This window comes from Spodoptera frugiperda, chromosome 2, assembly GCF_023101765.2.
Source record: "Spodoptera frugiperda isolate SF20-4 chromosome 2, AGI-APGP_CSIRO_Sfru_2.0, whole genome shotgun sequence".
Taxonomy (NCBI): domain Eukaryota; kingdom Metazoa; phylum Arthropoda; class Insecta; order Lepidoptera; family Noctuidae; genus Spodoptera; species Spodoptera frugiperda.
This window is the reverse complement of record NC_064213.1, coordinates 10170458-10193481: the sequence shown is the minus strand read 5'-3', so window position 1 is coordinate 10193481 and position 23024 is coordinate 10170458. Positions and strand designations below refer to the sequence as shown.

General features: G+C 35.1%; 2 protein-coding genes across 3 annotated transcripts in view; both read left to right on the top strand.

The window, feature by feature from the left end:
- The window catches only part of LOC118268838 (G-protein coupled receptor Mth), a 96064-nt gene that overhangs the window by 5433 nt on the left and 67607 nt on the right, over positions 1–23024 (top strand). The window lies entirely within an intron of this gene.
- The window catches only part of LOC126912101 (G-protein coupled receptor Mth-like), a 72326-nt gene continuing 67607 nt past the window's right edge, over positions 18306–23024 (top strand). The window contains exon 1 of the mRNA XM_050702570.1: positions 18306–18814. Coding sequence (XP_050558527.1) covers positions 18697–18814 — 118 coding nt within the window. The 5' untranslated portion in view covers positions 18306–18696. The remainder of the gene's footprint in view (positions 18815–23024) is intronic.

Below are 23024 nucleotides of genomic sequence, written 5' to 3'. Positions count from 1 at the left end.
CTAGTAGAGCATTTCTCCATTAATGTACGTGAGTAAACCATATTGTTTTAGTTAATTTGGCATGTCTGTCGATAGTTATTTTAAAAACGTAAGACAATATATAGGATAATACATTTTAACTTATACAATAGGACTTAAAAACCCATAATATTCTTAAGTAGGTCACGTTGAAGGGGATATTACTTGAAACAGAACTAAAAATAAAACAAATAGTCCTTTATTTTGAGTTAAGCTCGAGACGCATTCAGGACAATCTCCAAGGCGAACCAATTACCAGACGCGGCCAGACGAGCGTCATTCTTTTATTTTTCAAGGTGTTAAAAGTTCATCGCAGTTCATTGCTCCATTTCTTCTCGACTTTTAAACTATACATCGAAGTAAGCCAGAAATGTATAGCACTTCTTACGTAATACACACTACATCCTGGTGTGATTTTTTTTATTGTCTGGATGGTTTTTTTTTAATGTTGGAGTCCGTTCACTCAATGCAAACTGGTTTTTTAATAATAAAAGCGTAAACTGATAGTGTTTTATGTAATAATACAAATTTTGGTGACCCACTGCTGGTTTTAAGAGGTGTTTTTTGGTCAAGGAAGTTGCGTAATTAATAGAGGTTAATAACCAGATAGGATTCCGTTAAGTTATTTATTAAAGACTGTGGTTTTGTGTAAAAATTAATGTTTTTACGTAAGAATCTTAATTATTTTAAAGATTGAAATAACTTGCTCTTGGTTAGATAAATAGAATCATGAATATGTAAATGATAAATGATATTTATTTTTGCAAATAGGTTACAATGTAACTCTTTTACACGTCAATCTCTTAAATAACTAGATGAGGCCGGCATTTCCTATCGGACTACTCTGAGAAGAAATGCCGAAACAAACTCAGAGGCCATGCTCTCTTTTAAAATCCAGACAAAATCAATTAAAGATGTCGGAGATGTGCCCCAAGCGTGGCTTGAACCTACTCGACTTTCGACGTCAAACACTTATATGAGTAAATAGCACGTTAAAACAGAAAAATCTTCTTACAGTCTCTTCTAAAGTATTGTAAACATAGCGATACAAATTCATATTCAGTTTATTCAAAAGCCAACAAAATAAACAGAATGTTTTATCTTTAATTTGTTTTCGCAAGTTTGGCATCGCTATCTATCATAAAGTAAGCCCCTGTCATAGGATCAGACGGATGCAGAACATTTTTATTCAATAAAATCTGTGAATAGATGAGAAAACATTTTAAAATTATTTATAGGAAAATATGTCTAGACTCGCGGTATTAGTTCGATGATGATTCGATGTTTTATATCCTTAGTACAAGTTTGCTTTACATTTAAAGTAATCGAAACGAACGCGCTTCGCTTCAAGCTTCCTGGTGCGAACTGCTAGGGAGTGGAACTCCTTGCCGGAGTCTATGTTTCCTGATGGGTATAACCTGGGTGTCTTCAAAGCCCGAGCGAATAGGTTGCTTATGAGCAGACGTGCTCCATCGTAGGCCGCATCATCACTTACCATCAGGCGAGATAGCGGCCAAACGTCGGCCCATTTAACATAAAAAAAAAAACGAAAGCGCGTTCGTTGCTCTGATTGGCCGGCTCGAATAAACCAACCAATCAGAACGCCGAACACGCTCTCGTTTCTTTTACTTTAAATGTAAAACAAACTCATACTAAGGATACTGAGATTAAAATACCCAGTCAATCAAAGGTTATCATCAAAATGTTTGATCGCATCGCATCATTCATAAATGCATTCTCACTATTCAAGCAGCCGAGCTGTTGGATAAAAAATGATATTTTGCAGATGTTACACGCAACGATAATAAGATCGATTTTTGTTGCAAGTTTCATCTTTATTTTTGTAGCTGTTTTTGAGACTGAGATTAGGGACTTACATACACAATATTTATCCTACATTGGTAGTCCCCAAAGAGCGGTCACATACTTGTAACTGCTCTGGTGTTGTAGGTATCCAGGGATGGTGCTGATTGCTTACCATCAGGTGATCCGTCTGCACAACAACCCAACCTTTAAAATAGATAACTGCAAACCACATGCAACATTTTTTAAACGTTTCCCCACACTAGAATTTTGTCCCATTCACATGCACATCACACCCAGACCGAGAACAACAATTTTTAGATCACACAAAGAGTTGGGCCGTGTGGGAATCGAAATAGCGACACGTTACTCATCATCCGGTATCACTGATCATAGAGTCAATTAACCTTATTACAATTTTATTTAGCAGAATAATTGTTTTTATATAACACCCAAGAGATTTCGTAAGTATCGGCTGTATGTTAGTCTTTAGAGACAAATAAAATAACTAATTTACTGTGTATTTGCACGGGTATATAAAAAGGCATTTCATCAAGGTCTTAAGCAAAATAAAAATAATTTGGAACTAGTGATGTCACAAACTCATGAACGTGATCGGCATGTAACAGAGGCAAGGATATTGTGGTTGTATTTTGAAGTATCTGATGGACTATTATAGCGTGTCAGCATGAGTGTAAACTGATAGGTAGAATGAATTCGAATATGTGGTGGCGATCGTTCAAAAATTACATAAGAAGAGGTGTGTGGCAGGATCTGACTGGCCCGGAGCTGCAGACTACCTAGTGGGTTATCGGGGCTCCATCTCAAAGAGCAGGAGTAAGAATGGGGTAGTTTTTAGTCAGTAAGAGTTTGACACTCCTTCTCGGCTCATTCAAGGCAAGACAAGGCATTAATTAGGTAATTTTCCCCTCTTAAAAAAAGGATCTGACCCAGAAGAATGGAAAAAGACACTTAAAAAGGTACAGAGAAAAGATGTTGTTACCAAAATACCCTCATAAAATGCAGTTTTGATACAAGTATTTTCTTAAAAACATATTACACCAAAAATGTTCGTTTTATAGTTCTAACATACACTTTATTACACACACTAAAACTATTAAATGGATACTTTATGGACTATATACTTTTTATGATTTTTCTATTCTTATTATCTATTTTTAATTAAGTATTATATTGGCTTTATGCCATTGCAATAAAGTTTAATCTGGAACAAATTGTTTTTCTTTAAATATTTGTATAATTTGTGTTATTGAGTATACATTAAGGATAAATTATATTATTTGTGTAATTTAAGCTTGTACAGTATGGCAATTGTGATTATAAGTATATATAATCACAATTGCCTTTATAGTATTTATCATGGTAGTACGGGAAGTCTGTTTTTGGTATGATGAGGTCATTAAACCTCATCAAGGCTATTTATCTCAGCAGCTGGAGCAGCTAGAATGGCACTGAAGAGGTCCATACTGGTTGGACCTCTCATCTTTTCGTTTAATAAGGAATTAGCTTGTGTCACCCATTGGACTTCTATCCAGCAATACACCCAGTTTTGTCATTCTTTCGATGTGAGTCCCTTAATACCATTTATCAAAGATTTCAACTCGGGTCTATTCAAGGTCAGACTAAATAGGTACTTTCTAAGTCTGTGTGCTCCATCCTCGGCCACATCTTCGCTTCGTCGTCCTGGCAGTAAGCGGTTTGGTGGCCAAACGCAGACTTATCAACGTTAAAAAAGTCCCAGTGTCCGTACTACTACACTACTGAGAATTTTGGAAGCGAAAACCCAACATAGTGGTTGGGACAGAAACCACATTCATGATAATGCGAGTCTATGAACTAAAAATAGCAAATTAATAATACCTGTAACGGAAAATCATGTTATTCAATCACGTCAATAATAAATTGCATTTGCAATGCAAAACTGGTGATGTCATAGTAATTAATTCTTATATTCTTACAAAAGTTAGGAAGGCTCAATGTAATTTTGTATGCATGATGATAACACCTTTCCTTTGTTCTATTTTTGCATCGTCATCTTCGTAGTTGTTCCAGACTAGTCTACTTTCTTCGTCCATATCTCATATTAGCATTATCATTCTCTTCTGTTCTCCCCCTATCAGTTATAACGTTACCACAAATTTCGCCTTTTCGGTCGCTTATTTCATCATATTTCAATTCAGCAGTCATTCATTAACTAAACTTTCTAAGATATGTTCTGTTCCTAGATTACGTGTTGAGGCAATAAGACATTTTTACTTAGTCTTCTGCTACTATTTTGCACTTCAATCACATACCTAGAACTCAATATAATAGTCGAATACATCAAAAACAATTGGATTACTATAAAAATATAAATGCTGCTGCTAAATCCTACGTGGATCTGGTAAATCCAGTGACGATTTAAACGGTATACAATTCGCAGAATAATACTGACGTGTCATTTTGTCTTACTATAAATAATAGTGCCAAGGTTTCGGCCTACTGCTCTCTGACAAATCTGAATCTTTTTAACGGCGATCTCTTCCACCAGGGATTTTCTGTGAATCTATGCTACAAAGATGTAATAGATAAGCTACTGTGTTACAGTTTCCTCCGACACTAAGATACGTAGGTAGCTGTGCGAGTAAGAGTGCTATAAAGATGCGCCGGTACAAAGTAGTTGGGCGAGGAAGATACGCAGCTCAATTAAGCGATGTATCAATAGTAGGGAAACCATCCACAGCACAACTCCATAGCACGCATCCATGGCATGCATCAACAGCACGCACCTTCCATATAAAACATAGCTTAGCTGAGTCCAGTTCCACCAGTGCTAAGCTATTTGCACCAATGAATATGATTGGTGGTAGCTTATCGCATCCATAGCAATGTAACATAGCATATCTTGTGGAAAAGCACACTAACACTGGGACTGTTACACAATTTATAAAAACAAAATCTTTAAATGTGTGCATATTATGTATTAAAAAAGACAGACGTATTGATGCTGTTATTAATGAAAGTAAAAATATGAAACTGGTCGAATTGGCACAATTCTCAATAAACGATGCTTTCGGATCAAGGCCATGAGATTCCATTTAAAATTCCCTGACACTCATTCTTCGAGTGTGGTCGACAGAAATACATTTGTTCTTTTATTTATTTAAACCTTTATTATTAGGCTACTAGGGTTTGATATAGACTGGCTTAAATATTTTTATATACAGGTGATGTTAGTAAAGTAAAGTTAGTTAGACCTGTCAGTAACACCTCACTATTGCACTAAGACATTGTGTGGAAACGTGGAACTTGTCCGCGGAAGCGATAAAACTCCATGGCCGAACGTCCTCTTCTGAAACAAAGAGCAAAAACATTTTACGGGTAGATACAAAAATTTTAATCTCTCTATAAACTTGGTCTCCATGTTGCCACATTCCACAATATCCTCTACCATAATGGTGGATCTCTCTATTCGCACACGCTTCTCCTCCCCGAAGGAAGGAAACTATCTTATCTTCAAAATCTTATCGGTATCTTCAAAATTAATTCAAATTGTCAGTGAATAGGTTACTTATAGGAAACCGCCAGTAAATAGGTTGCTCATTGATAGGTGTACTACATACTACATTGCTAACCACCAGTAGAGATAATGACCAAACATTGACCTATAAAAAATATATACTATCATTATTTATTCGACACAGCAGGTAAAGTTCTATACCTACTATGATATACATTTCTAGGTATCGCTTCAGGAAATAGGTACAACAAAATAGTTCGTAAGGAAAATTCTTTTCCTACTCATTCACAAACATTCCCGGTTTGTGCAAGGTCATTGTACGATCAGCTCAACAATGATGTATCAAAATAAGACGTGAATCCAGTTCATAGCAGTAAAGTAAGCTATTATTACTGTGTAGAGCTGAGAATTTACTCAAATACTGAGTATTGGGCCTACCTATTATTGTTCTAGGGTTTTGTAAAGTCCGGGCTGGACAAGGCAAATTGCTAGGTTTTCATTAAGAAATTACATAACAGTAACTTAAAGTGGTTTAAGACGCCCGCTTCTTATGCATGAGAGTGCGGGTTTGAAATCTACCAACGGCAAGTAAATACTAATGTGACTTTTTCCGTGTTATATGTACTTTCTAAGATTATTTAGACACTACTGACAAACGGTGAAAGAAAATATTGTGAGGAAACCTGTTCTTATAATTTCGAATTATAAGTTTGAAATCGCCAATCCGCATTGAGCAAGCGTGGTAATTAATGCTCAAACCGTCTCCGTGTGAGAAGAGGCCTTTTGTTAGCAGTGGCCACAGTGATGATGATGAACAATCCAATAGAAAAGATCAAAAGGTTAAAATATGACTCAATGCTACTTTAAAGCATATAAAATATAGCGTTTTGCAATAAACAAAGTAATATGACTACAGACTAATATTTCAATATAAAAATTACTGAGATTGTTTTTAATGTTACTAAAAAAGATTTAATGGTCAGAGTAAATTGAATCTTTTTATTCGTTAAAAGAGGTGTGAACGTTTTTATTCGGTAAAAGAAGTGTGAACGTTTTGTAATATGGGTTACGATATTTTATTTGAAGTTACATTAGTGGTTACAACTTTAAGAGTAAAATATGATCTGAATGCGAAGAGAGAAATATTGCTATAGATTTTTTTAATTCACTAGCTTCTGTCAGTGGGTTCCTCCGAGTTCCCTCAAAAATATCCAAATATCCGAGATTAAAAATATCCTATAACTCATACCCTATCTGAATACCAAATTTCATAAAAATCCGTTCAATAGTTTCAGCGTGATCGATAGAGAAATATCCAAAGAAACAAATTTTGACATTTATGACATTATAGTGTGTGATTTTTAGCTACTCTAACTAAAGGTGGCTTAAATGATGACTCATAGGATTAACGTTTAAAGTTCAATTAGTAAAAGTTCAATGATCCTAATGGCATTAGATCTGACATATAGATTGCACAATTTAGTAATGTGATGCGCGAGTCATTAATAATAATGCTTAAAGATGTTTATGTTCAAATTATTTCAGCGTCCCCCATAAAAGTAGAAACAGCGCCATCTACCGAGTGGATTACGAACTTTAGAGCACGAAGGATGACCAGAGGGCTTTACTATAGAGGCCGTTTCACAATACTTATAAGCAAGTAAAACGTTCGTTTTATTTTCAGGAGGATAGGTGGCAGCACTGTCAGTTTTCGTTAGTAATGGGGCAAGATTTGAAAGCTTATTAATTGAAAAATTTCAAATCTTTCATTGCTTAAATTATTATATTCAACTAGATGTAAGATGGTAATAGAAATTTAATGTATGGGTTTAATAATTATTAAGTACATTATTTTATTCGACTAGTATTTGTTTACGTAGAAGATTATTAAAGGATCGTAGATGTATATTCAATTCAACCTCTATAGATTCAACTTTCCACTACAGGACATTAACAAATATTTTATTGGACAAACATACCTCACGTTGCATTAACACTATAGCTATTTAATTATAAAACGACCCTCTCATTAAATGAGATTATAACAATAATGTAATGATTAAGATCAAAGAAGTACGATTAAAAGACGTTACCCCAAGTACCAAAAAATACCACCGATGGGGCCTAGTAGGACTGATGCCTGATTCGGAACTGTGGACTACCTAGCGTATTTACCGGGGTTCCGGCATGAAAATCAGAAGTAGGAATGGGAAGGTTTTTAGTCAGTAAAAGTCTGACACACCCTCTCGCCTCGCCCAAGGCGGGAGATGTCATTGGATGATTTTACCCCTTTAAAAAGAAGTACCAAGAAATAAAAGCTTCCCAATCATATATATTTTTATTTTGACTGAAAAAACATAATTTTACACGATGACACAACTTTCACATTCTGTTAGGATACAGAGTGAGTCTAGGTAACCTATTTTTAACACGGTAGCTACAGCTAGGATCAGAAATCAATCATACAGAGTGCCGGGTTCGACAGGGCATGGAGCATGCGCAATTTACTGCAATATCGGTTTCCATATAGGACTTATTTAGTGTGTCTATCGAAACCTATTTTTCATACTATGTAGTCCTGTAGTACTAGTAGTATGAGGAAATTAACTCGTCCCACGGACCACGGACCCATTCTAGAAAGCCAGCCGTATGTGCCCTCACTAAGTCTTCATAATATTTAGAATGGGTCCCGACTGCTTAAATTTTTCTTGTATTCTTGTTTTAGGGTTTTTTCATTTTCATACTCCAATGTCCAAAACGTGCGTATTCGTGTGATCGCTCTAGCACTTTTCAGATATACTTGAATATTTAATGGTAGTTATGTATCTCGTTGAAAATAACAGAAACATCCATTTGAATACCATTATTTTCAAAAACATACATAATTACCATTAAATATCTATATCTGAAAAGCGCCAGAGTGATCACGCGAATACGTCAGCTTTAGAGATTGGCCCTATAAAGACTATTTGAAAAAAAAAAATTATTTAAATTTCAAGGTATGAGCTAAAACACGTAGAGTCAGTTCGTTGAAAGATTTTCATAAATTACTTCTAAAATAAAGTCAGTCTTAGCATTTTAATAAACACCTAGATAAGTAGTTATGTATGTGACACTGAAAACTGTAAAAGCAACGTCATATAAATTTCACTGAAATTCCTGAGTCATTCTGAAAGTTTCTAGTTTATAACTATCGTTTCTGTAGAACAGCTGTGTCCTACGCAAATTTTATTTCAGTTAGAACATAAATAACACTATAAACGTGCCTACGTTAGGGAGTTTGGGAAATAAGTATAAAAACATCACGCGTTATTCCCTGAAAGAGGTCAGTAGACGTATTTACCTACATGCGGTGTGTAAATGTGTCTTCTTCGCAATTAATTTCATTGGTCTCTGTAAAACTGTATCCCCACCCAAAACCATTCTGTTGACTGCCTCGTTGGTCAAGTGTTCGCAATTGCGACTGCCGGGCAAGGGGTCTCGAGTTCAATTCCCACGTCGGGTGAAGTATTACTGGGATATTTTCATGGGACTTATAACTCATTCTATTACATGGGACTTATAATACAAATGGTGAAAAGTGGGTGTACATTGTACAGTGCACTAACGTGTCGTAATGTGCATCTCTGCTTACCCTTCGAGGATAAAAGGCGTGACGTTTTGCCATTCTGTAAAAACCTACCCAAGCCGCAATAGAGCTGTTTGTTTACTCTAAGAACTAATGTAATCAAGACCAAGTCGTGGCAAGTCAAATGTTCCTTACTGCGATGTCTTCTTCTAACTTTGGAAGTAAAGGATCTAGAGATTTTAAAATTTGGATTTTAAGTATGTGAATAATTACATACTTCAATGATTTATCAATGAATAATCACATACATAAAATACAAAATTTCAAGTCTTGTTGAAATTTGAACGATCTGTTCTATCCCGATGTATAAAAATGCGGCGAAATAGGACTATTAAAGGATGGTACGGCATTGTTTGCTTCGCGCTCGGCTTGGCAGGGGATCTCCCGTGTCCCCAGATCTATGGTTCAATAGGCATCACATCTATTCTGCTGAAATTAGTACAAACTCATATTACTACACAATATTTGGTTTAATAAAAAAGGCTTCGCGATGAGGCTTTTCAAAAAGGCTATTCTCTTATCACTCACCGTGAACAATATCAATTCTCTGTATGGGTTCAATTAATCCGCGACACACTCACCAGTATTTCACTCAACCATGGCGTCAACCATACAGTTAATTATTTTCACCATGCTATACCCAATGGGGTAAGCAGAGAACAATAAAAGTAATACGCCTGTTTTAATGCGTCATGTCACCGGGGAATGCTAATTACAGTACATCAAACACAATTTAAAAGGTGGTATGAAAGTCAAACATATTATTACTCGGACTCGTGGACAAAGCTGTCGAGCTTTATTGGACTTTTTTATTTTTATATAAGTTTACGAAAATGTGGACGTAAAATATTAGGTACAATTTATCTCCCGTTTAGAATCCTACAAAAGTTTATAAACTTCCTAGTAAATTTATAAACTTACGGATCTAGTTATTTTCCGGTGACATATACCCATAATAACAAACAAAAATCACATGCGTATCACACACAGACTCTAAATAACAACTAGTAGATTATACAAACAATTTTGTTCCTTGCGCGAAATATGTTTACAACTGCTATTTAATATTTAAAGAAAAAGGCGGAGACAACAGAACGCCAATTGCTACGATTCTTACACACATAGCTTACACACCTCTTTCGCTTCATCAACAGTCATCGGTCTTCTCTTGCATGCAGATCGGTTAAAGGTACTTTTAATTTGGTTCAATGACGTCGCAAAATGTCCAAGGTATTTCCTAAGAAGTGCTGGCTAATAAACCCGTATCTAATCCAGCATACTTTAGTGTCAGCAGAAATGAAAAACATGCTTCACTTCCTACGAATAAAGTTAAAAATAGCTTGTTTCCTCTGGCGAATTATTTCATCTGAATCGACCTTAACCTAAATTAAATTATTATTATGTGCGTATGGTAAACACGCATCTTTTCCTTGTGATTACTATGTCTCGGCCGTTCACAATATTAATAGAAACAATATTAGGGACGAGTTTTGCAAATACCCACTTTACAATAACCTAGACTACTCACGATTATTTTTATAAGTACCTTAAATTACAGCTATTGCTTTACTGTTCTTTCTGTTTACCCGACTGCGCCAGAAGGAGGGTTATGTTTTTCGAGATTACGTAAAAAACGTTGCCCCACACAAGGATTTACTCCTGTGTCGTGGGTGCGTTTACAAACATACACGTTCAGATACATATGACACGCAGACCCGAAATCACAATTTTTTGAATCACACAAAGAGTTGCTCCGTGCGGTATTCGGACACGCTACACGTTATGCGGCAACCGGTTAATTTGCTAAATATCTGAAAGTAAACTAGTATCAAATGAGCGTTTTTACACAACATTCTTAGAATTTACAATACCTATACTCTTGGAAAACAGAATTTCTTGACTAATTTGTTAAAGTACCTATCTAATGTTTTTATTCATGAGTACGGTTAGGGTCAATGAACCTTGACTGTAGTTCAATACAACTACGCCAGAATTGTTAGTCAATTATACATAAGTACACCTACAACTCTAAAGGCACCACAAGTGCATTGATGTATCGTATAGGAAAACGTAAAATTGCGCCAAACAGCGTTTGTTTTTTTTTTGCGGGAGGAATAACATCCATTGTCTTTTCGCAACTAGGGTGAGGTGAAAGAGAGTGTCAGACTCTTACTGACTAAAAACCACCCCGTTCCTACTCCTGCTTCGATTCGGAGCCCCAGTCATCCGCTAGGTAGTCCACAGCTCCGGGTCGGGCCATTTGTGAAACAGTGTGCCTACATTGGTGCTTTTCTACGTCACATTCTTAAAATAGCTATAACTAATACACGCTAAAGTTTAATTTTTACTAGTCATGTTACTTTTTAATTTAAATTTAAGCCGAATGTTCGTGAGTCTATCGCCTGACTGAGGACACAATTCTTTATGTCACCATCATGTGTCAGTCCTTACAAAGCTTTGAAAGTAATGAACAATTTTATTACGTGTCTCTAGCAATTATCCCACATTTTACGATGTTTTAAATAACTTCTAATTTCAATTAATTAATTTAATTTAATGTGCTTTAGAGTAGGGTAACCGCCAATTTTAAGCGTTTTGTAAAACATTTTTTGCTACTGAAATTATTTATATTATTGCTCACAATATTATTGTAGAACATACATAATGTAATTTATGTTGATAAATATAATATATGTACCTTTTTCGTATCTTTTTATGGGAGTGGGAGTAATCATATTTATTTTCGGCCAACGAACTCTACGTAATAGAACACTATAGAGAAATTAGTAGCGCCTACAGAATTTTCATTGCAACGAGTTACATTTGAGTGACTTGCTACAACTTTTGAATAAGTATTTTTATTTAAACTTTTTTTAAGAAAAGTGACGTCTCCTCCGATAAATATAACGTACCTAATGTGTTGCTTCAATATTTTCTGTCAAATTATTAAATAATAGTTAGAAAGTTATCAATAAATTGTTAGTTCTTGAGCGATACCGGTTAAAATGAGCTATTACTTTACCAAATATTAAGACAATAGGGTAGATGACTTATTATTATTTGAATGTCCGTCTTGTCTTGTAGATTATTTTAAAATATTAGACACGTATTTTTTATTTTCTTACGGAAACAAATACTTTCGAGGTTATATAGAATTGAAATATTGCGTGACGTCACTTTAGGTACAATTTTACGTAGAAATGACGTATTCGCTCCCACTCCTAAACTTTGATTCGTTTTATAAGTGCATTATTATCTTATAGGACAAAATAAATAATAAAAATAATCTTATAAAAAAATACACGTCTAATATTTTTTCATTGCCTAACTGATGTACTAAATAGACTTATAATTTTCATACCCCGTCATCTATTTCTGCCCTATTCCAAAAAAACTCAATAGAATACTCTCAGGTGTTACAAGGAAAACATCTTAATTTTTTCCCGCTATACTTAATTCTCTCAATGACCATTCAACGTACAAAAAATGAGGAAGTGTATTGTACACACAGCTACACATGACAAGAAGCTATGCATAACCAGTATAAACTGACCTTTGATTGTGTGAAAAGATCGTACAAAGCAAGACCAAGATAAACTGGTTGTGTATAGCTGTATGTGAAGTCGTGTACATTGTACTGTGAATGTGTGAACCAGTCGATACGTCGGCCAACGAGGCAGACATTAATAATTATATGAACTTTATACCTATGAGTGGAGGATTTTTATAGAACAATTAATAATTGCCTGTGTACGGTTTTCCCGGACAATCAAAGTTGAAATCATTGTTGTATGAATGGTGAATAATTGCGGCCGTTGTCATGGTAACCGCAAAGGGTATTTTTATTGGCCTTCAGTTTTTCTATTGTTTCTGTAGATGACACTGTTTCGTCTAATAATCACAAACAAAACTATGAAGGAGCTTCTAATTTTGATTACCGTATTCGTAAGAGTTAATTTCATTTACTGCACAGAATTTTACGCAATATTTTCAAAGTCCAATCATTTATTCCAATTAACTTATACATGAAATTTCAACAAATAAAGAAGTAAATAATAGTCCGTCAGTGTGTCCGTCAGTGAAGCTAGGTGCTCGTTCTAAAGTGTAGCTTCGAAAGAAGAAGAACAAACAGGAATCTCAATTCTCTCTCCGTTTACAATTTTTCTGATACATTTTTCCAATCAATAATCAATAATTTTACATATATGTACATATGTGAGAACAATGCAGGGACGCAACACAAATGAACTAATTAAGTTAATATACTGAGGGAATAATATACACTTTGATCTAAAAACGAAATCCTATATAGATACAACGAAAAAAGTAAACTATTGCGTACGTTTTAAAATAGATTGTTTTTAATAACCAGTATTTTTATGACAGGCTCCTATTGCTAGATATTTCTAAGTATGTAATACTACCTCCAGGTACTGGAGTGTGGTTGGACGACCTAGCCTGGTTTTTTACCGCAAACAGGTTGAATGGAACTCCGCGGCTTAATATAAACAGGATGTCCCTGATTACAAAGTCATATTGGCTATTGGCGATATACATATAAATAGGGGCTTTAGCTAGCTTGAGTTTGTTTTCTGGAATAACTTGTATAGGTAATCTGTTTAAATAGGGAGTAGTAGAAAGATTAGGAAAAATAAAAATCCAATCATATAGATTATTAAACATATTAAAAACGTATCTTTTTTATTACGTCATATAAGATAACAAAAGGTAATTTGGTGCTAGGATAAAACGAATCAAAATTATTTAGACAAACTTAGACAAAGCGGAGTGAGAGGTCGTTGCGTCACGAAACGTCACGTTATAAAATGTAGTAAATCGATACATCACATGACATTTCAAATCAATGTATCGTCGAAAGTATATAATTTTGTTAGAAAAAAATTAAAGTAATCCACCAGACGGACATAAATAAAATTAGCATATTACCATATTGCTTATGTACATTACAAAACAATGTTCAAGCGAATTATTGGCGTCATTTGCCCTCCTCGACATTTTTAAGGAATATCTTAGAATTACAGCAACCAGACTCAACCGGTTCTTAAGACGTTAAGATAAACAATCAATTCATAATAAATGCAAATCTGAAGAAAAATATATGTTCGCTTGTGCACGTCTCTTATTACATATTAATATAGAAAAACAAGTGTTAACAATTGATAGATATATGATTTCCTATAGCTTACATACGTACAAGTTTTATAAGTCCTGATACTTTTAGCAACGTCTATTATTTAGACCCTTATAATATTTATTTATTAAAGAATTTTACAAACATGGACTTAACACTGTATCCCGGTATATTACAAACTAGCTACTTCCTCGCAGTTTCACCAGCTATGCTGGACTCCTTTGGTCATAGCGTGATATTTTATAGCCTTCCTCGATAAATGCACTATTCAACACAAAAATAATTATTCAAATCGGATCAGTAGTTCCGGAGATTGGCGCGTTCAAACAAACAAACAAACTCTTCAGCTTTATAATACACACATACATAATACATATTAGTATAGATTAAGTATAGATAATTTAATTTGATTCCCAAAAGTTATCATGACCTGGATTTGAGACTAGTTAGGCACATCACAAATCTTTTAATATTTTTAATCTTAAACACTTAAGTTATCGTGACCTACATTCTTAATATTTACTAACTACGAAATGAGTCATGGGAAATTTTAGTTTTTTAATATTTTTTTAAGTGAATTTATGTAAACACAGGTCACAGGACTTCTGACATGCCAATGATAACTGCGCTGTCAGCCGGCACGTAAGCCAATGTAGATTGTTATTACATTACCTAAGATAACGAATTCAATCTTTGGAGAAACAGTAAACAAAAACTAAATGTCAATATTTATATTATGTAGAGATTTTTATGCACCTATTTCTTGTACGGTAATTAGGCGTTATCTTTCCTATATCTTGGGACTGTCCTGGCAATTAAGTACTGTTCATCTAAAGATGGCCAGGAAAAGGTCGCGGTATGATTTATGATGACTCGTTGCATTTTCCGTTATTTTTTTAAACGTAATCCACACTTCTTCTCCTGTGTCGTGGGTTACAAACATACAAATTCAAATACACATGGCCCCTGCGCAAGGATGACACGCAAAATCGTGAAGCGTTTTTTCGTTTTTTTTAACCAGTTCTGGTTTAATGGTGCAAAATATGTTAAACTTTGTATATTTATGTAACAGATTAATAAATAAATAATAAATAACATAAAAAGTTGTCCTGTGCGAGAATCGAATCCTCTAATCGTTGCACAAGCACAGATGAAATATTTATTGTATGTATGCAAGAAACTATAGATTTGTATTTGCATATCTTACGAAATTGTTTCGGAATGCAATCAAACCTGCAACTTATAAACAGACGTCAGTTACCCAATAAATGCGTCAACTAATACTGGGTAGGTACAGTCATATAACAAAATAAATAACGCTCAACTTACGTTAAAAAGAAGGCACCTGGCCTTAAAATTAAATTGAATCATAATATTCAAATTGTTTAGTCATAGAAATTTTATGAAATGGCTAAGAGACATTGGTGTTTACTCAGTTTACTATAAAATTATGATGCATCAGTATATTCGGTACTGTTGTACAAAACAGGAAAATCGTGTCAATTATATTGTGGTAATAGACTGCCTCGTTCGTCGAGTCGCAAGTGCGACTGCCGGACAAGGGGTCTCGGGTTCGATTCCCGGGTCCGGCAAAATATTACTGGGCTTTTTTCGGTTTTCGAAAATATCTCAGTAGTAGCACGGAGTCTGGAATTCTGTCCAGTATATGGCAATAGGCTCACCCCCTATTACATGGGACTTATAATACAAATGGTGAAAAGTGGGTGTACATTGTATAGCGGCATTACGTATCGTAATAAGCACCTCGGACTACCCCTTCGGGGATAAAAGGCGTGGCGTTGCTTTTTTATATTGAGTTAATCTATCCACATACGTATTAGGGACGAGACGATAACGTTACTAGTTAGACCCACATCTCCTATGAGCCTCGCTGTGCAAATTGTACGGCAGGACGTGGTCACTATGCTACAGCATTCCCTGAGACCGCTGGATGGGTACCGAAAGTCCTGCAGTAGATACAAGCGGGATTTCGGGACAATGCAGTCTCACAAAGGACCGAAACTAATTACATGCTCTTAGGACATAGCCGCCTTACACCGCATCGCATTGAATTCGCGTGTCACCGCACCGCTCACGTTCACTTCTAGTTCGCTCACGCAGGACGTCGCGTAATCCGGAGCCACAGACTACCTAGCGGGTTTACCGGGGCTCCGGTTTATTTATTTATTTATTTATTTATTAATAAAGGTTTACCAACAGCTTCTGTATAAAAATATTAAGTACAGTAAATACATATTTGTTGTGGACTTATACAGTCGCCAATTATAGGTTAACCAGCATTTAATATTAAGTGATAACTTAAAAGTAAGAGAAATATGAATGACTTTTTGAAATATACTACTTTAAATTACAGTAACAAAATTAAGAAACAATTAAACTTAATACAATGAACAATAAAGAAAAATGAGATATAACTACATGAGATCAATTATCCAACATTAACATTACAAATACACAAACACAAGTTTAAGTAAAATTACAAATACAGTAAAATTTATTGTGAACTAAGTTGTGAGCTGCGACCTCCGGGATTCAAGGACTTGGGCTTTAAAAACCTTCATGGAGTCATAATATACGTCTACATCTGGGGCGGATTTTGTCAAGGAGTTAATCTCACTAACGAGCCTATTGAGAGGTGAATTTACACCTAAGTTCGTATTAGATACTCGACTATGGAACAGATGTGTTATGGAATATCTGGGCAACTTATGGGGCACCCTTAGACCTATTTGTTCAATTAATTTGCCACAGTCCAATTTGTTACTCCGGTTCGAAAATCAGGAGTAGGAACGGGGTGGTTTTTAGACAGTAAGAGTCTGACACTCTCTCTTGCCTCGCCCAAGGCGAGAGAAGTCAGTGGATGATTTTCCCCCTCCAAAAAAAGGACGTCATGTAACGACCGCACCTAGGATTACTTACCTACGTCATAGTAAATAATATGAAATACCTAATGTTTTAACCTTTTGTCGAATATTAAAAATAAAAAGCTTTAAAACAAATTAATGACGCAAATGTCGCTATAAGTTCGAGTCTCATTTGCGTCATTTGTATTTGCTTTTAATATTATATATTGTAATATAGGTATCATCTAAATTCGTGGGTCCGTGGGTCGTATTATCCTTAGGTATATATTATTATTATTAAAAGTTTTATGTTCTATACTACAATACATACATGGTTAGTTACTTTTAACATACTTATACTATACCTACTTGCATTACGCTGTGCAAACATTGCTTCAAGAAATATTGTAAGTTAAGTATAGTAAGTTATTTCACATCATATCACATCTACAGCGAATAAGTGGACACAGCTGACCAAAGACATCTTCTTACATGGAGACGGTTTGAGCAATAATCACGCAGAAATATTAATAACCCTCCTTCTGGCGCAGTCGGGTAAAAACAGAAAGAAAGGAACACTTTTTTATTATATTTATCTATGATTATCACGTTTGCTCAATGCGGGTTTGCAATTTCAAACTTATAATTTTATTATAAGTTTGAAATTACAAGTTTTAATTTTGATATTTATTTAAAATTCTCTAAATTTACATTTTTAAATACTACACATACAAAATAAAATAATATTTAAAAATATAAAAATAGGAGCCGACCAATAGCGGGAGCATGGTCCAAGCTACCGGTGGTTAGGGCTCCAGAAATAGAAACCTCACAATACGTGCCGTTTCGAGGAGTACTGTCTTCTGTAAGTTATTTATTTCTAGTGAAAATCGAGCCTTTAATACTAAAAATCTCTCAGAAATTACTGGAATATGTAAGACTATCATATAGTGTATCATGTAAGACTTCATATCATAGATAAGTAAGTTAGTTCCATACAATAACCTTGGTTGGAAATTTAAATTCAAAACGCGTTATTAATGAGTTGCAGGACAGCATGTATTACCAGTTACGCGGTAATTGAGCGTGTTTCCCATATGATGGCACATAAATATACCTTATCTATACTCTATACGTAGTGATTAGCCACTTGGATTCTTATCCAAGTTTAAATATGAACCAAATTTCTTAGGAAAGGTGAACTGTTTTTACATTTCATCAACATCAGCATCTTGCAGCTAATTTTGACTGTAAAATTGTGCTAAAACGTTCTGCTTCTTTTCATCGTTAAGAAAAACTAAGCAGGCATTAGTATATGTAGTTGCAATAATTTTCTTTACTAAGTAGCTACACATTGGGCAAGTCGCCAATTAGAACAAGTTCGAATGGTATAAGCCGCAACACTAGAAGCGTTACAAGCGCTTTACCAGCTTTTAGGGATTATGAATTTGAGGGTTGTAGGATAATTGGGGATTGAAGATTATTACTTGCAATTCGCTACCAATGAAGAAAAAAGAGAAACAGGTTTACTTTAAATCCAACTACAGGTAGGTGTAAAATAGCCAAACAAAAATGGCGATGAGGAAATTTTGTGAAGTTTATTAACCTTTAACAAACGTAAGGTGAATCTGGTACGAATCTGTTATATACCTGACGACCACAGAAAGATACTAGTCGTATGTAAACTTGCGCACGCGAATCTCGTACAACAATGGGATGTGTAAAGATGCAGACGATAATAGTGCTTATTGTGTTCACAATAATAACTCAAACTGTATCACAATGTGACGAAGAATATAGTGTAGAACTAAAAGACCGCATGTATAAAGGTGTTAAATATGAACCAAATGAAATAATAGTGGATAATGTGACTAATGAGGAAAGGGGATGTGTGTGTTTGAAAGAAGTTTGTGCAAAAAAGTGTTGTCCTTTGGGCCAAGCGTATCACAGAGAGCAGAAGATATGTGTTGATATCGCTCAACCGTTCAATCCTCCAGTCTATAGAGAGTATCGGCTGTTACCAGGATATAATGCTACTAAGGAGTTACACTTTTTCTATGGGAAAATGAACTGTTCGGATGAACTGGAAGAATTTAGGGTGCCAGTAAATTATCCGAATTATTTTTATTTCAGAACGGTGAGAATTGACTTTTATATGATTTATTAGCTGCCCCTTTGCAGGACTCGTCCAGATACCAATGTCATATGTAATATGTATATGTGCATATATTTTTTTATTTTTGCAAAACTGAATAGTAATTTTTTATTGCACCCCCTGCTATTATTTTTTTCAATATTTTCAATGTACAGAATTGACCCTTCTACAGATTTATGATATGTATAGATTTGGTAAAATTGTATTACACTAGAGGTGGTCCCAAGATACACCCCTGTGGAACACCAGATTCTTCTTCTTAGCCCTATCACTCTTGACAGAGTGATCGGTGATATTGATGATACATTATTTTCCAATGAAACTAAGTAACCAAGAATTGTATTGTAAACCTGATTGAAAAAGAGTAACCTATCGAGTTTCTTGCTCGTTCTTCTCCATAACAAGCTATGGAACTTTGGAATGAGAAAATAACTTCACAACACTAGAATTGGAACTGTTTATTCAACCAAACCAGTTTATCCGTGATCATGGCGCTCGCAACAGTGCCGAAATATCGGAAACTCATTAAAATTGAAAAACATGATAAATATCCCGTTTTAAGATCCAAATCTAGTGTTAGTGACCAAGTCAGTTTAAAAACTTATATAGCTTCACAACATTTTTTCGTTTAACGTTCAAAAATGCATTTCTGGTCTAATTAAATAAATTATTTTAACTTGGTTGGCAATAGGCTCACCACCACCCACATGGGACTTACAACATAAATTGTGAAAAGTGGGTGTACACAGTGGCATTACGTGTCATAATGTGCACCTCTTCTGCCTACCCCTTCGGGGATTAAAGGCGTGACGATATGTATGTATGTATGTGATTTTGACTTTATAAGGGCTTACAAGTATGTCATGTAAAAATTATCTGTTACTAATAACTCTGGGAAAATACATCTAATAAAAACCGGCTAATAACGGTCTCTCATATATGTACCAACCGTTTTCGACTGCAATCTCCAATTAATATAAACTGCCAATTTTGGAGATTCTCGCAAATCTCTCTTAAATTATAGAGAAATCTTAAAGTTCGAGCAGAAAGTTCAAATCTGAAAGTGGACTGTCGTAGACTCTTGATGCAAAACTAATCTGCCAACAAATGTAGATAGATACTGTGTGAGTAATGTTTTTTAATACACACTAGGTTTTTCTTATGTATCGTAGGTGCGTTTCCAAACATACAAATTAACATACATGACACCCAGACCCGAAATAACAATTTGTGGATCACACAAAGAGTTGCTCCGTGCGGGTATCGAAACACGATGCACGGCAACCGGTTCTCCAGCTATCATCGCCAAACGTGCGATCAAAATAAATTATTTTTACATATACAAAAGGTCACTTATATTATTATTTGTAGCACATATTATTTACTACGAATTCGGTCATTGATAGTAAGACATTGATAATACATAGATACATATAGACGTCGCCACGTCACGAAGTAACGATGACAAATTGCCGTAAACAACGAACCTACATAACATGATGTCGATGGAGCCGGTAAAGATTATACGTCATATATGTGTATTTCATATTAGTTTTTGCCAGCGGTTCTTCCCGGGTCTATAATATAAAATTTTAATCCATGTATTATTCCAGATTATAATAATTTATCTTTGTACCAAACATCCAGTAGTATTTTTGGGAAATAATAACCAACTAACATACTTACATAAATATGCACACTTTCGCATTTAGGTCTACCTATTAGTATCGATTACCTATTAGATAAAATTCTAAAAAAAAAAACAGTTTCACATACTACTTATAAATAATATATGAATATAGGATCCCGATAGGTAGCTGGAGCATGGTCCAAGCGAGCGGTAGTTAGGGCTTCAGAAACAGAAACCTCCTCACAATACGTGCCGTTTCGATTACTTATTTTCAAATATTTTAATTAGTCACAATGACTCCAGTGGACTGTGTCATCTGTGGCTATAATTTGTGATCCGTGACAATCAAGGCTGTTGCCAAATAAAACAAAAAAAGTAACGGAAGCTAATCAAATTAATCTTCTTAAGAAGCTATAGATATTTCTCGACAATAATAAGGAAAACTTTAACAAAATATGCTTTTAAATAACTTTTATATTGACTGCGGTTTCGTCTGTAATCAATTTCAATTTTAATTATGTTAGGTATTGAAAACAATATTTTTAACAACAGAAAATTGTGTGTGTGTATGTGTAATCCTAAAATTAACGGCTTACTCATGTGAAATTACTGAGGAAAGCTCTACTAGTTTCGAGTCACAGAGGCACTCTTCCTCATGATCAGCGTGCGCAGACGAGGCGACATCGCGCATTCTACGGCCTACCTACTAGCCAATAGATAATTTATATGCAAAAGTAAATTATGAAGATGTCCTGACATTTTTGGGTCTGGGTAGGTATTATTAGGTTTTCGAATATACGATTTCCAGTAGCAGGGAGTCTGGCTTTTATCTGGTGGATTGCAAGAGATTTATAGTACCACTGGGGAAACGTGCGTATTGTCTGGTTTTGATATTGTTGTTACCTCCCACAAAGTTGTTTTTTTTTTTTTATGGAAATAAGGCGGCGTCATGGTGATCCGTCCATGGTAAGCAACCGACGACGCCCATGACCATGGGACTTTACGTTATGAGTGCATTGCCGCCCTTCTGGAGGTTAGGATTTTAAAGATTCTTGGGGATTGGGGAGATTGGGGAGGAGTAATTGGGCCTCCGGTGACGAAATACAACTCGAACGTTGTTTCACGTCGGTTTTGTGTAAGGCCGGCCGTGGTATCACTCCGGTCGTGCTGGCCTGGCTCTCCCAGTCTAACATAAATTAGTATCTCTCCTTTTAAAAAGCAAACAGCGATATATTGTTCAAATGTTGTCTATCCAATGGTGAAACCTTTTTAATGGTGAATTGATCTTGTAGTTTACAAAGCTATTTTTAGTATTATCTGTAATGTTAAATGTAGTAATAGTAGTAGGTAGTTAAGATATTTTTTATCTAAAAATGAATGACGCTATCTGTGTGCGACGAAGTCAATTAACTAAAAAAAGATCAAAGATCATCAACGAAATATAATAATATGATTCGAGAAAAATATTAATTGAAAAATAAATAAACTTTACGAAAAACCCGTTGATTGGTAATCGTATGAGTATATTTTTCAAAGAGATATGGATTTCATTCATATTGTTATTTAGATTTACGACTATATCCAATGGGGGATGGGTAGAAATCATCGATTCTAACATTACAACTATTTAGTTTCTTGTTAGTATCTACGTGTTATGTTACCTACATGGTTTCAATTAACCATCACAATGTCTGTGCAATCTTCCTTGGAAAGTAGAAACTATCGTTTGCTTTTTCTTCTCCTCTAATAATATCGTCTGATTTATTTCGTTGCGGGATCCAAGACAGTCATTCATTTCCCTGTGACACGGTGTTTTCAGTGTTCCAGTGTTTTCATGGTTGTATCTACTGTAGGTCCTGGCTTACAGGAGTTGCAGCGGCTTGGGAGGTTGTGACGGGCTTGTCCGAAAAAACATCACAATCTCAAATCCCTAAAAAGCTGGTAATACACCTGTAACTCTTTTAGTCTTGCGAGTGTCCGTGGGCGGCGCAAATTGTTTACCATTAGATAATCCGTCGGCACGTTTGCCGCTTACAATAACTAGCATATGGAAATATATCGAAAAACAAACCAGATTTACAAAAAAAGAAATGATAACGTAATCATCTAATACGCATTAGACTAGAATATACATGATTGTGAAGAAAGCTAGATAGATGTACCTAATAAGCATCTTACCCACGGCACTGTGTAGTGCGAGTAGTATCCACGTAAGATGTGCGAGATTTTATACCTGTGTGCGTATGTGACTATG